This window comes from Leucopleurus acutus (assembly GCF_964270905.1).
Source record: "Leucopleurus acutus genome assembly, chromosome: 2".
In the NCBI taxonomy this organism is placed as follows: domain Eukaryota; kingdom Metazoa; phylum Chordata; class Mammalia; order Artiodactyla; family Delphinidae; genus Leucopleurus; species Leucopleurus acutus.
In genome coordinates, this window is record NC_139143.1 from 184,508,294 (window position 1) to 184,523,134 (window position 14,841).

Below are 14,841 nucleotides of genomic sequence, written 5' to 3' on the forward strand. Positions count from 1 at the left end.
GGTTCCGTCTGATAACATGCCGAGTCTGAAATCAGGAGGGACTTGTCAACTCTGGGGACGCAACAACTCAAGTTTTCCCAGGGTGCTTTGCAGAGGGACGCTGGATTATCAGTGACCCAGAAAGGGTGAGGGATAGAGTGAGAAAGGGCTGGAAAAACTAAGCCAGCTGCATGATATGCACAAAGTCCAGCGAGGGGGCTCACTCCGAAAACGCTCGTTTCATTCAAAACTCCATTCAGATGGAAATAAAAAGAAATAAGGATGGGATTAGCTGAAGCTGGCCTGGGTTCTCCCTCAGATTCCAGGGAGGGGTTCTGAGAAATGACCCAAGACTTGGGCACGTGAAGCCGGGCAGAAGCTTCGAGAGCCCAGGCTGCGGTCCCCAGGCCCCACCCGCTGCTACCTGCGGGCCCAGCTCGGCCCGGCCCCACCCCCGGCAACGCCTCTCGCCGTCCCTTAGCAACCGCCCCCTCCCCAGCCCGGCTCCACCCGCTTCTTACCAGCTCCTCTGGGGTGCGGGTCTCACGCTCACCGCAGCAGCAGCACCACCTGCAGCAGCAGCAGAGGGACCCCCTGCACCCCGCCATCTTCCTCCTTTACTGCCACTCTGGACCCCTCCGCCAACCCCCTCCCACCCAGGATCCGCGCCTCACGTGACTGGCCTCGGGAGTGTCACGTGGCCCTCTCGAGCTTGGGAGGGAGACTGGGAGTGGCTGCAGACGGGTGAGGCGAGGGCTCGCGTCACATCACGGTGGAGGGACGGCTTCCAACGAGACTTCTGGGCGCCGCCATGTTGGGGGCGGGGTTTCCGGGCGCCCGCAAGGGTGGTTTCCACCCTCTGGCCCCGCCTTCCTAAGCAACCTGACACCGGCGCCGCGCCCCCACCCGAGCCGCGCCGAGTCTGCTGGCACCTCCTTATCGGCCACGCATCTGCGACGGGCGCGCGCCCTGAGTCATCCGCGACCAGAGGGTGAGTGACACCGAGGCTCGTGGTCGCCGGGGAGGGAGACCAGGGCCTTGGGAGCCTTGGGGGCCACCTACCCGGGGGCGGGCTCTGGACGGAGGGCGGGGAGCGGTGGTGGCCGGTCGGCCCGCCCCCTCTGCGTGCACGCCCCCCCCCGCGATCCTCAACCGTGAAGCGGAGACTTACTTTCGGCCCCCGGCCTGGACTGAAGGACCTGAGCTGGGGGTGGACTTGGGCCTTCGCTTCCGCCCCCGCCCGTGACCTAGTGACCCGGTGACTAGATTCGTGGCCCTCGAGTCCCCGGCGCCAGAGGCATCTATCCGGCTCCCTGCCGAGCACCTGGAGAAGAGCCGTGGGCCGCTGGCACTGCTGTCCCCGACGCCCACTGCGTCGGGCGGCTCACAGGTGCACACCGGGACCCCTCTGGGAGTGGTGGGCTCCGTATTCCCCCACTGCTCGGTGCCTGGCACCGATTAAGTGCTCATCAAATGGCAGAGGGTTGCTTTGAGGACGGGGTGACAGCGCCTGGCCCGTCGGCGCTCAGTGAGTGCTGGCTGTTACCGGGTGCCAGCGCGGAGATACCATAGGCAGAGTACCCGGCCCTGGTCTCAGGGAACTGGGAAGAGGGAGCGGAGACAAATATGTGAAGCCACAGTTGCAACCCAGGGTGCTATGGGATCCTAGCTTAAAATGGGTTAAGTGGTAGCACGTGAAAAATGTTGGAAGAAGGCTAATGCCTGGCACATACTAGGAATGCAGTAAGTCTTAACGAACAGATGAAAGAGCATTTAGTTTGTGGGTGGTTCAGCCTCCTCTCCCCTCTTGGTTTTGTTCCAGCAGACAATTAATGAGGCACTCTCTGGAATTCGGAAGAAAGGCCAGACTAGGCTGATCTTGACACTCTCCCCTTTCTTAGTCGTTCATCCCCACAGAGAAACTGGAATTTTAGGTCAGAATCAAAATGGGCATCCCTGGCGGTGGTCTGGTCTCAACTCTTTGATGTTGGGTGTACCAGGGTATGTTACGTGCACTTGTGTGTGTTTGAGGGGAGAGGAGCATTGGATCTCATCAGTTTCTCAAGAGTCTAGGTCCCCCAAAATGGTTAAGAACACGGGCTTAGCAGTGGACATTCCCTGAAAGACGTGAACTTGGCCTGGTTGCTCCTCCAATGCTCCAGGTCAGCACACCCTGGATTTTCACTACTGTGTGTTTGCATCTTGCTGTGCAAGAGTAGTGTTTTGTTTTAGTTTTTGTCTTATTTTCCCCACCAAACTGCCCAACGGCGCTGTGCCCTCTCGTCGGCCAGCCTGTGGTTGCCATGGTTCAGGGCTTCCACTGTGGTGGCTTTGCAGTCGCTGTAATCGCTTGAAGTGACTTCACTGGTGTGTGTAAGGAGAACAGCCTGGAAGGCAGGCACAGACTTAAGCCTTTGTTCTGAGTTGGACATAAATTCATGCTCTCATTGAATTTGGGTTTGGCTGTTTTTGGAACCCAGCCAATGTCAAGTTCTAACCCATGACATGGTCTTTTCAGAGAAGCACAAACTCGGGAGAAATCAGGCTGCTTTGTCAAGCCCTCACCCCTTACAGCTTGCATGCGTACAAACTGTTCCAAGTAACAGGAGATGTTTCCATGGCTGAGCCGTTCCTTCCTTGGCATGTGATCCAGTCACCCTGAACATCTGTTGGCCTCATCACACCCAAACCCTGCAGTCTGCAGCCCCACGTCCCCCTCCTTCCATCCGCCTTCGGCCTCTAGAGCCTCAGCCCTCCCTCTTGCGGGGAAGCCTTGCCCCCGCCCCTTCGCGCCGGCCCCAGCTGCTGCTCTCAGCTCTTCCTTTGTCACAGCTCTGCCCAGTCGGACACACCCGCTGGGGAAGTTTCCTCCATTTCTTCCCCAGTGGTATGGGGTCTGAGTTTACACTGGCAGAAATGGACCGTCCAAAACCCAAGGTCCTCCCGGCGGGGCACTGCTGCCCCTCCCTGGGAATGCGGGCCTGGGAGGCCGGCAGCGCGAGGTTCTCAGTGCCACCCTCCATCAGGTAGCGGTCACGGAGGATCCACGGGCTGAAGGAGCATGTTTCTGTGCTGGGTGGGGGCTGTCATGCGGAATCAGGCAGCAGCGGAGGGCAAAGCTTGGAGCGAGGCAGCGCAGAGAGTCGTAACTGGCGTGTGGAGCCACTGGGTGGGCGCGTTGTCACCCGTACCCTCACCGGCCTTCCTCGTGCGTGGAAATGCAGCATCTCTCGCTTGATCCTGCCTTGCTGGGGCTCGGCTGGCTGCCTGCCTGCTGTCTCACGCCCCCGCCTCACCCCGTGCAGCAGGAGCTCAGCCATGGTGAACGAACCCAGAGGGCATGGCGGCCCCAGCCCCCGCTGGGAGGGCAGCAGCAGTGGCAGCGAGAGCTCCAAGGATAGTTCAAGGTGTTCCACACCGGTGCTGGACCCTGAACGACACGAGAGGCTCAGGGAGAAGATGAAGCGGAGGATGGAATCTGGTGACAGGTGGTTCTCCCTAGAATTCTTCCCTCCTCGAACTGCTGAGGGAGCTGTCAATCTCATCTCAAGGTGAGTTATCGCAAGATAAGGAGTAGGGCCAGACTGGGGGATGGGGGCAGGGGGAAAAGATGAACTGTCAGCCCCGAGGCTGGGCTGCACTTTGACCCAGCAGGAAAGGCAGCCACAGGGGGTGGAAAAAAGCAAAGCCAGGGTAGATCCTTTGATACGCAGCTTCTGTTGTCTGTAAAAGCCCCTCCGAGCACCTGGAATGTTTAGACACTCTCTTCCATGTGCTGAAAATGTTGATTCTCTCAGACTAAATTCTTTGGCGGAACTTGGGGCTGGATCCGTGAGGAGAGTTTAGGAAGTTACAAAATGGCGGCTTGGAGAACATTTTCAGCAAGTTAGGAATTTGGATTATGCATCTTGAAATCTAGAAATGCCAACCGGATTATGTTAGCACTTGATGAATCACAGTTCCTTTTTTAAAGCTTACGCTTTTTATCGCTTGCACTTCTTATGTGTCACTCCCAAGGCTGTGAAGTTTGAAGGCACAAAGATGTTTCAATGCACCACGTTATAGCTTGTAACACAGCGCACGCACGCACGTATAGCTCTCGATTCTAGTTATGGAAATGTGGCCGTGCTCTGCAGGACTCCTGGCTGCTGCGCCGGAACTAGGGGGCGGCAGGAAAGAGACTTGTGTCTGCTGACCCTCTTTGTCCCTAGAACGAGGCCCTGCATTTGCCACTCTGAGGGGTCCCCGAACCCTTGACCATTGAAATGTCTTAACTCACCAGAGATAATAAACGTGCAAGCAATTTGCAAGGCCAAAGTGCTGCTCTCACACAAACTGGTTTCATTGTCATTATATATTATCTCCACAATAAGAGTAATTGTAATGATAGCACATGGATTGCGTGTTTGCCGTGTACCCAGCGCTGTTTTAAGAGCTGTGGAGCCATCTGTCATGATATCCTCAGAGTATTATTATGAAGTAGGCACTGCCCTCTGCCACATTATAGAAATCAGGAAACTGAGGCTCAGAGAGATCAAGTAATTCTCCCAAGATCACACAGCCAGTGAGTAGCAAAGCCAGGATATGAATGCAGGTCGGTCTGATTCCAGCCTGCATGTGATGCTTCTCTAACTCCCAGACCCCATGGGAAGGTGGTGAAGCGTGGTGTACCCCCAGGAGCCCCTCTTCAGAAAGAAATTCCCCACAGGTTTGACCGGATGGGGGCAGGTGGTCCCCTCTTCATAGATGTGACCTGGCATCCAGCAGGGGACCCTGGCTCAGACAAGGAGACTTCGTCCATGGTGATCGCCAGCACCGCCGTGAACTACTGTGGCCTGGAGACCATCCTGCACATGACCTGCTGCCATCAGAGCCGGGAAGAGATCACGGGCCACCTGCACAAGGCCAAGCGTCTGGGCCTGAAGAACATCCTGGCGCTGAGGGGAGGTGTGGAGTCAGCACTCTGCTCTCTGGGGTCTTGCTTTCCCGAAGACTTCTGTCCCCAGAATGGTCCTTTCCTTTTCTCCAGGTCCCACACTGAGTACACTCAGGGTCCCGCCCCTGCCAGTAGCGTCGAAGGGCAGTGTGGGTCAGGAGGTCACGGGCGACACACAGATGTGTGGAGCCGCTTCCTGACCTCGCAGTAGGAGTTCAGCTGGGCCTGCGGCCGGGGCCTGACAACCCTCTGTCCCGATGTACACGATCAGTTGATTAATCAAGCAATTAATCAATCCCTGGCTGCACCTGGCCATTGGCCCAGTCAGAGTTCAGCTCTGGCATGTGTCCTAGGAGTGAGAGTAGCTGGCTATGCCTCTGGCACGCACTGTCACTGGGCCACACAAGTGTGGGAAGCGGGAGCCTGATGGGTGGGCACTTGTGGCCTCACGCTCACCACCCGAAAGACCACTTCTCACCTGAGATGAGTGGAAGATTCTCCCGGGAGGCGAGGGTTCCGAGGGAGTGGGAGAACGAGCCGTGGGCTTGGGTGAGGGTGTGTGGACACACCCAGGTGTGAGTAGGGAAGGGATCGCCGATGCTCCAGGCTGAACGCAGAGCTGCAGCCGCTCCCTGTCTGCTGCTGCCAGCACGGGGCCCTCGGAGTCGGTGCTCAGTGACTGATGGGTTGGCTGCTGTCTTCCCTCCCACTGTTTACCAAGTGCTACGCTAGAAAGTGGAGACACCAACTTGAGTAATAGGAAGGCTCTGCCTTCGACATGCTCACGGTCCTGGGCGTGGGGGGAGAAGGAACAGAGAGGCTACCTGGAGGTTTGGTGAGACCCAGCACTGTGACCTCCAACCCTGCAGACCCCATAGGTGACCAGTGGGAAGAGGAGGACGGAGGCTTCAACTACGCTGTAGACTTGGTGAAGCACATCCGAAGCGAGTTTGGTGACTACTTCGATGTCTGTGTGGCAGGTGAGAGGCTGGGGTATCCCAGTGGGTGGGACCGGAGAGGGGAAGGAAGGAGAGGCACAGGGAGCCCCTTCGGCATTCAGGTCAGGACCCGCTAGCTCAGCGCACCGCCGGCCTGCCTGCGCCAGGTGACAGAGGTGCAGGGGTGAATCGAGTAGCGTCTGCCCTCTCATCATTCTGTCATCTGCTGCCCACCCAGGCGTGCCACCACCTTAAGTTTTTGTTCCTCTGCCTTTTCTTTTTATTATTTATTTATTTTTCTTTTCTTTCTTATTTTAGGCTGCGTCCGGTCTTTGTCGCGGCACGCAGGCTCTTCATTGTGGTGTGCAGGCTTCTCTCTAGCTGCGGCTTGCGGGTTTTCTCTCTCTAGTTGTGGCGCACAGGCTCCAGGGCGCGTGGGCTCTGTAGTTGCGGCGCGTGGGCTCCGTAGTTGGCGGCACGCGGGCTCTGGTTGAGGCGTGCGAGCTCAGTAGTCGTGGCTCACGGGCTTAGTTGCCCCGCGGCATGTGGGATCTTAGACGTTGTGAGGCATCCGGATTCTTTACCACTGGACCACCAGGGAGGTCCCTTCCTCTGCCTTTTCTTGCTCTTAGCCTGCTTCCCAGCCCTATTCTTCTTTAAACCAAAGAAGTACATTTATTAAGATTCCGGGGGCAGGGAATCTCAGAACAAGGTCAGGAAATGGCATCAGACCTCATTAAGCGCTGGAACCAGGAGGCAGGCAGAATCCAAGGCCCTCCCTCATTCTCTCTGCCCCCCCCCCCCCGCCCGCGCTGCTTCATGCCTCATCCAGTAGACCTGATATGTACGGTACACATGTGACCCGCCGCCTGCTGCTGGCTCGCCCAGACTGATTGGCAGGTCTCAGCATCAGTTCCAAATCCTCAGGAGAGAGAACTGCGTCGGCTCAACTCCAGTTTCTTTAGCTACAGCCAGGAGGCAAGGTTCACCTGCTGGAAACGGAGGGCGTGGCCTTCCCTCTCGCCCCGACTCATGGGCCTGGGCCTTCAGCTTCTCAAACGGGGGCTTGGGTGTGGTGAGGCGGCGTGTGCCAGGGACACAGGAAGTCCGGGGATTAATCTGACACATCACCTTGGCATGACAATTTTTCTCAAATATTTTGGGGAAAATCATATCATTCCTATTAACATGGCTACATTATGGAGTAGCAAATCAAAGTGATCTGAATTTAAAAATACAAGCCACGTGGCTTCAAGGAAATTACTTGTTGTGGGGACTTTGGGCTGCGTCCCCAGGCCCCCATGTACACGTCCGCTGTTCTTAGTGTTGAGAAGAGGGCGTTGAGGTGGATGAGTCTAGGAGGCCCCGATGAGGAGGTAGGAATTGAAGTGTCGTTGGTCGTGCGGCCACGAGACAGTCGGTTGATTGGGGAATGTGCCCACGTGTGGTGGGCGTTGGACGGTCACCAGGGGAAACCAGCAGAGCTGTGAGCGTACAGTTGCTGAACGGTTTGGTGCTTTGCTTGTGGTAAAGTGATGAAAAAGAGCACCGGTGGATTAGAAGGCACCCAGCTGGCCGTGACAGAACAAGAATATAGTAAAACAGCAAAATCCAGATGTAAGCAATTGCTGGATTGTTGGGTGCCGCTGAGGTTTTATAGAGCTTCAGCTATTAAAACCTCTGTTTCTGAAATGTCTGCTGGAAAAATAGTATAAAGTATAAAAGCATAGTATAGTATAGTATAAAAGTATAAAGCTCTAGTGTTTAATCCTCCCACGCCCATCCCCAAAACAGTCGTTTTTATATCCAGTTTTGATGACTCAGGGTTTCTTAAGAACGAAACTGCATTATCACAGCAAAGCAGCCCGGCTACCCAACAGTGTGGGTTCAGGCTTGCCCCTTCCTGGCTTGGGGTCCTGCCCTGGCCTCAGGCTGAGGAAGCTGGCACTCTGCTTGCAGTTCATGAAGGCCTGTGGTCTTTCCTGTGCAGGCAGAGCCACTAGTAAGTTCAGTCGTTTAGGGAAGGGAGCGCACCGTTCCTGGAGCTAGTCGGGAACCTAGGGGACGTCTGGCCCCGCCTCCCAGGCATCCCCGGCACAGGGTCATCGCCCGGCCGCGTTGTTTTCACACACTGGGAGTCCATTCCTTTGTGGGGTTGCTCGTTGCGCTGTCAGGCAGCTCTCTGAAGCTGATCCTACTTCTGCCATCAGAAGCAGCACAGAGTATGATGCATAAGGAACTCGACTAAGGTGACTCCTTTTTCCCAGTGACAGACTTGTGGGCGTCTAGAAATAGTTACCATGTTCTCTGCGTTCTTTTCTTCAAGCAGAACATCTCTACTCTCTTTATTTATTCCTTGTGTAACGTGGTTTCTGATTTTGCACTGTCTGGGACCCCTGAGTAATTTTAATGTGAAATTACGAGCACTGTTGTAATCCAGTACCTAGAGTCAAGCCCATTACCCCAAGGCTGGCTGGCTGGTGTGAATGTAGCATTTCCTCTCTTCCGTGGCCACAAAGTGCAGGCCAGATTGGCCTAGCTGATGGCAGGACAGCGTGGGTGTTTGGGGGCAATCCATCCCCACTCTTGGGAGGGTGGCTCTAAGGCAGCGTTCAGCGAGGGTCACCTCCAGGGTGAGGGGCACATCAGACGAGCCCAGCCATCACTGCTTCAGCCTGTCCGTGCCGTGGGGTTGGAAGGTATGGATCCGGAGCTCTCCGTCCCCAGCTCTCTGGTTGCTTCATCGCTCCCCTCGAGCAGGTGGAGCCAGTCTCTCTCTACTGTCATCCCTGTTGGCAGGTTACCCCAAAGGCCACCCCGACGCAGAGAGCTTTGAGGCTGGCCTGAAGCACCTGAAGGAGAAGGTGGCCGCGGGAGCCGACTTCATCATCACCCAGCTCTTCTTTGAGGCCGGCACTTTCTTCCGCTTCGTTAAGGCTTGCTCCGAGATGGGCATTACTTGCCCCATCCTCCCCGGAATCTTCCCTATCCAGGTGAGGGTCCCAAGAGGCTCATGGGCTCCCACCGCCCCCGTCCTAGCACAGGCCAGGGCCTTGGTTCAGGCCAAAGTTCTTCTCTGACGCTCATTAGATTTTCGTCAGACAGGTGCTCAGTCCTTGCAAAATGTTGTCGTGCCCCCCTCTTTTGATTACCTCTTATGTCTCCGCAAAATAGCAGCGGTAACTGTCGGAGGGGCTCATTGATAAGTGTCACTAAAAGGGATTATTACTCTCATTATAAATTTGGGTTAAATCAGTGTTCCCCAAACTTGGCTGTCACCAGAATCATTTAATAAGCTCTTTTAAAACGTGGATTTCCAGATCCCATGCCTAGAAGTTCTGACGTAATAGATCTGAGGTGGGACCTGGGAATTTGTACGCTTCTGAAGTTTGGCAGGCGATTCTGGTCACTGGTCAGGCCTGGGAACCCCTGGCTTAGGTGACCACCATTTATCAATAGGTACATCTAGGGGCCAGAGGGCCGGCTCAGACCAATGGCAGCAATGCTGTGGGCGGCTGCTGCAGCCCGCAGAGTACAAAAAGTGCTGGTACAAGATGGTCTGACTTTCCTGGGTCAGTCTGTGTCGCACTGCAGAGCCAGGAGGCCTGGTGGGGGGATAAGTATTTGGGGTGAGAGACAGGCAGGGAGATGGGACCCACAGCCCCCTGTGTCTTGGGCAGGGCTACCACTCCCTCCGGCAGCTTGTAAAGCTGTCCAAGCTGGAGGTGCCGCAGCAGATCAAGGACGTGATCGAGCCAATCAAAGACAACGACGACGCCATCCGTAACTACGGCATCGAGCAGGCGCTGAGCCTGTGCCGGGAGCTTCTGGCGAGCGGCTCGGTGCCGGGCCTGCACTTCTACACCCTCAACCGCGAGGTGGCCACCACAGAGGTGCTGAAGCGCTTGGGCATGTGGATCGAGGACCCCAGGTGAGGCTAGTGGCCCCGAATTCAGGCCCTGGAGCCACAGAGGAGAGTCGGGTGGGCAGGGAGGTCAGAGAGAAGTCACAGAATGAGTGCGCCCTAGCTGGCAGTGCTGGCTGCCAAGGGGGCACAGAGGGGATGTCTGTGCCGTGGCTAGTGGCACCCTTAGGGCTCCAGTCTCAGCGGGAATGCCATCCGGCTTGACGTTTACGAGTCAAGGTGGAAGAACCCAGGTTCAGTGGTGCCCCCTCCCTCTGGCCAAGCCCTGACCCTTTCTGTCTCCATTCTCACCCAGACGTCCCCTGCCCTGGGCCATCAGTGCCCACCCCAAGCGCCGGGAGGAAGATGTCCGTCCCATCTTCTGGGCCTCCAGACCAAAGAGTTACATTTATCGCACCCAGGAGTGGGATGAGTTCCCCAACGGCCGCTGGTGAGCCATTGCAAATGAACTGTTTCTTGGGAGGAGGGAGACCAATCATGGTGGAGCCCTCGGGACAGGATTCACAGGAATGCCCCCCCCACCCCCCACTCCGGGGCAGGTGGATGCTACTGTCTGGAGCCCAAGGTCAGGGGTGTGCCTTGACCTCCTGGCACCTCCTCCACCAGGGGCAATTCCTCCTCTCCGGCCTTCGGGGAGCTGAAGGACTACTACCTCTTCTACCTGAAGAGCAAGTCCCCAAAGGAAGAGCTGCTGAAGATGTGGGGGGAGGAGCTGACCAGTGAAGAAAGTGTCTTTGAAGTCTTTGCCCACTACCTCTCGGGAGAGCCGAACCAGAACGGCTATAAAGTGAGTGCTGCTGGGATGGGATCCCTGGGTACCTGCCCTCGCCCCATGGGCCAGATGCGGGTGTGACTGCCCCACCCTGAGCCTCATCGCTGTGCCTGGAGGTGGCACCTCAGCAAAGGGAGAAGGTGAGCTGGGGGGGTCCCCACGTGGGGTGCCTGGAAGGGGCTTATGGAAGCAGAGACAGGCTGGGCCTCTGATGGGGACCGTGACAGGGAGGGACCCAGCCCGGCTTACCCTCCCCAGGTGACTTGCCTGCCCTGGAATGATGAGCCCCTAGCGGCCGAGACCAGCCTGATGAAGGAGGAGCTGCTGCGAGTGAACCGGCGGGGCATCCTCACCATCAACTCCCAGCCCAACATCAACGGGAAGCCGTCCTCCGACCCCGTCGTGGGCTGGGGCCCCGGTGGGGGCTATGTCTTCCAGAAGGTGTGGCAGGGGTGCACAGGGCTACCCTCCCTTGACCTGCCTGCAGGGGTTCCCCAGAGCTGGGGACAGAGGCCTTCATCTCAGGGGCTTTTTGTTCTGAGCGGCCGGGGATCAGAATGGATGCGATCTCAGGCTCGGAGTCAGACAGACCTGGGTAGGCTGGTCACTTGACCACTCTGGGCCTCAGCTTTCCCTTCTGTAAAATGGGGATATGTCACGTCGTGCTCTGGGGATGAAACGTGACAAAGCACATAAAGCGCTTAGCACGTGGGAAGCATCCCCTAACTGGGAGCTGTTATTACTGTTCCTTGTGGACCCCTTTCTCCTGGGGCTGCTGGAGTTAAAATTACATTCTAAACTAAAGCCTGAGGGCTCTGGGATAAGCCCAGCTTAATCCCTGGTGGCCAGGTGGTGCTGGAGAAGCCCTCCCCCCAGCAGGGGGGGATGGGGTGTCAGGCCTCTCTTGCCTTACTTGCCAAACTGGGCCCCCTGTACAGCTTCTGGAGCGACTTCTCCATGGAACCTTTCCCAACTGGACGAAGGGTTGGCAGACGTCCCTCAGACCTGTGCAGACCGAGAAGCCTCACGTACCTGCTCCCCTCCCTTTGCTTATGGGTTCAACTCCCAACTAGTGGCCACCGCTAGTCCCGACGCCTTAAGTGTCCTCGTGGATGCCTCCCTGAGACGGTCAGGAGGGCAGGCGTCTGGTGTTTCAGAGCACATGGCCCACTCAGCAGCGCCCAGCGAAGACATCCAGCAAGGACTGGGGGTTACGCGATGGCACCTGTCTCCCTCCCGCAGGCCTACCTAGAGTTCTTCACTTCCCGAGAGACAGTGGAGGTGCTTTTGCAGGTGCTGAAGAAGTACGAGCTCCGGGTGAATTACCACATCGTGGATGTGAAGGTGGGCCGGCCCCGGGTCAAAGGGCGCTCAGCAGGGCCGGGGTGAGGGCACCAAGTTTACTCCACCATTCAGCAGTCACGGAGTGCCCAGTGGGGCCACGCATCGTGCCAGATGGATATGCAGACAGAGCCAGGCCCCTGCCCTCCGAGAGCTCCCGGCCTGGCGAGGGCAGCCGTCAGTGAATAATTATGCACGGGTGAAAAGCAGTTGCACTGTCTAACAGTGAAGTGCAGCCTAGGAAGAAGCTGGGGATCCGAGGGAGGGATGTCCAGCTCGAGAGATCGGGGGAGGTGTTTGGAGGGTTCCTGTGTGGCCTGAATCTTTAAGGATGGGGAGTGAAAGGGCATCCCAGGGACAGGGCCGAGGGCGTGCAGAGGCTTTGCTGCCAAATGGGGTCCGAGTGAGGCTGACGCGTTGAGCCGGGCGGGTCCTCAGGGGTCTCAGTTGTCCTGCCTGGAACTTGGGTTTTACCGTATAGGCGAGAGGGAGCCTTGGCTCCATGTTTTATTTTGGGCAGGTCCCAGGGGACAGCTGTGTGGCTAACAGGGCCAGGGGACACTAGAGTCAGCAGCCCTGGTGGTCTGAGTAGCAAAGAGAGGCCTGGCCAGGCTGGACACGCGGCTGGACACGAGAGGAAGTGAGCAGTACCAGCGGCTGTGGAGCTGATTGGAGCGTAGGAGGAGGGAGGAAAAGCCCAGGGTGGCGTCTGGGTCTCAGGCTCCTGGGCGTCACAGAGCTGCAGAGGCGGGGCAGGGGTGGGGCGGTGACGGCGGGAGGAGGGGCGGAGCGCACCCCCGGGGAGAGAGGGCTGGAGCTGTCTGCACCCCAAGTCTGCCCCTACTCACTGCGCCACCCCCCCGCCCCGCAGGGTGACAACATCACCAACGCCCCCGAGCTGCAGCCCAACGCCGTCACTTGGGGCATCTTCCCTGGGCGAGAGGTCATCCAGCCCACAGTGGTGGACCCAGTCAGCTTCATGTTCTGGAAGGTAAGGGGGGGCCGGGAGCAGGCCTGCCCTGCCCACCTCCAGAGCCTTGGACGGGCGGGTGGGGTGGCTGGGGGCCACACCCCCAGGGCTGGCAGCGCCCTGACTCTGACTCATGGTGTTTACTTCTGGGCTGGGGAGCAGGGGTGGCACTGGCAGTGGGCCAAGTTCTATTCTTGGAAACATCTTGTCGGGCAGCAGCAGAGGCCCTTGGGGTGCTGGGGTGCTGAGTGCCCTGGCCCTAGGGCAGCCCTGTTAACCTGGCCGGCGTGTCTGTATGTGGGACCGCACACGTACTTGTGTCTTTCTGTCTGTGTGTGTGCTGGTGTCTCCGTGTGTGTGCGCGCGCGTGCCTGTGCGTGCGTGCAGGACGAGGCCTTCGCCCTGTGGGTCGAGCAGTGGGGCAAGCTGTATGAGGAGGGGTCCCCGTCCCGCACCATCATCCAGCACATCCACGACAACTACTTCCTGGTCAACCTGGTGGACAACGAGTTCCCGCTGGACAGCTGTCTGTGGCAGGTGGTGGAAGACGCGTTTGAGCTTCTCAACGGGCCCCCCCAGAGCAAGAGGGAGATGGAGGCGCCGTGACCCTGAGCCCTGACAGCCTTAGCTTGAGGCCACTGTGTCCCGCCTTCCTCCTCTCCGTCCTGGTTCTCTGGGAGACCCCCCGTTCTCCTTTGCTTCCCCCCACCCCCTGACACGATGATGGCAGCTAGACTGGTGTGAGGATTCCAGGCTCTGGCTGGACCGGAGTCCGCCCCACACGGGAGCCAGGTGTTCCCTGCTTAGCTGAGAGTCTGTGCTCCGGTGGGAAGCAGCCCCATCCCCCAGAGGAGCACGTGGGCAGAACGCATCGTCCCTGAGAAGGGTTGTCATTGACGGAGCCCCTAGGAGCCAGCCTGGGACTGCCAGTGACCTTGCTCTTGGGGCCTATGGAGGACAAGCAAAGCGAACATGGCAGTGGGCTCTGTGGGACTGCAGAGGAGACATGGCGAGGTCAAGGCGCTGCAGCCTTCCACCTCCAAGGCGTTGGCAGCCAGGCATGACCCACTCGGGAATGAAGGGGTGGCCCACTGCCCTGCCAGGCCCTGGCCCCTGGATGGGCCTTGGCCTGAAACCTAATAGTTGTCGCCTCCTAGCCGAGAGCTCAGCTGAGTTTCTCCCTTTTATACAGCGCTGGTTTTTTTTTTTTTTTTTTTTTTTACATCTTTATTGGAGTATAATTGCTTTACAATGGTGAGTTAGTTTCTGCTTTATAACAAAGTGAATCAGTTATACATATACATGTGTTCCCATAGCTCTTTCCTCTTGCGTCTCCCTCCCTCCCACCCTCCCTATCCCACCCCTCTAGGTGGTCACAAAGCACCGAGCTGATCTCCCTGTGCTATGTGGCTGTTTCCCACTAGCTGTCTACCTTACGTTTGGTAGTGTATATGTGTCCATGCCTCTCTCTCGCTTTGTCGCAGTTTACCCTCAGTTGTCTCCTCACATGCTCGAGAGAGAAAGTGCCTCTTAAGGGTTAAAGGTGTCTGAACCTTTGTGCATGGTGGAGCCCTTGGCCTTCCCTTATCTCCCCTGGCTCTGAGGGGTGAAGGGATGCCCTGCCTGTTACCATCGAGGGCGAAAGTGAGGTTGGCCCAAGCAGGACTGACTTCTTCCTGGCTTATTTTTCGGGCAGGACCTCCTTCTGCCTGCCGCTCCCTCCCCTCCATGCACCCTGTCCCGGAAGCTGTCTGTCTGGCGCAGCTCCCCAGGCATCAGCCCTCAGGCCCCACCGCCCAGGGGCTGTGACTGACACGTGCACGCAGGCTGTTCCCTGTCCCAGCCCCTGCTTGCGGGGCTTCACCGGCTCCGGGGGCGGGGAGAGGGGGCCGGTTGTCCACAGGGCGGCCTGATGGCAGAGGAAGCAGGTCAGAGGGGCTGGTTGGGTGGGGCAGGGGGCAGCCTTTAGGAGAGACAGAG

At 57.8% G+C, this 14,841-nt stretch overlaps 2 protein-coding genes across 3 annotated transcripts in view; one reads left to right on the plus strand and one right to left on the minus strand.

Annotated features, from left to right (window-relative positions):
• CLCN6 (chloride voltage-gated channel 6) overlaps positions 1-596 on the minus strand; it is a 28,012-nt gene extending 27,416 nt beyond the window's left edge. Inside the window, exon 1 of the mRNA XM_082834009.1 lies at positions 501-596. Coding sequence (XP_082690135.1) covers positions 501-587 — 87 coding nt within the window. The 5' untranslated portion in view covers positions 588-596. The remainder of the gene's footprint in view (positions 1-500) is intronic.
• Positions 597-2,880: 2,284 nt separating this feature from the next.
• MTHFR (methylenetetrahydrofolate reductase) lies at positions 2,881-13,467 on the plus strand (the record flags this gene model as incomplete). 2 transcript variants are annotated; one of them, XM_082834240.1, is made up of 12 exons in its annotated part: positions 2,881-3,005; positions 3,285-3,530; positions 4,688-4,926; positions 5,785-5,895; positions 8,653-8,846; positions 9,534-9,784; positions 10,074-10,208; positions 10,385-10,565; positions 10,809-10,991; positions 11,793-11,894; positions 12,763-12,882; positions 13,249-13,467. In XM_082834240.1, 12 exons carry the CDS (start codon positions 2,896-2,898, stop codon positions 13,465-13,467), a joined length of 2,091 nt encoding a protein of 696 aa, XP_082690366.1. The 2 variants fall into 2 exon arrangements, with proteins under 2 accessions (XP_082690366.1, XP_082690365.1); XM_082834239.1 differs by having other exon boundaries at positions 2,896-3,005; positions 3,288-3,530.
• Between the last annotated feature and the right edge of the window lie 1,374 nt (positions 13,468-14,841).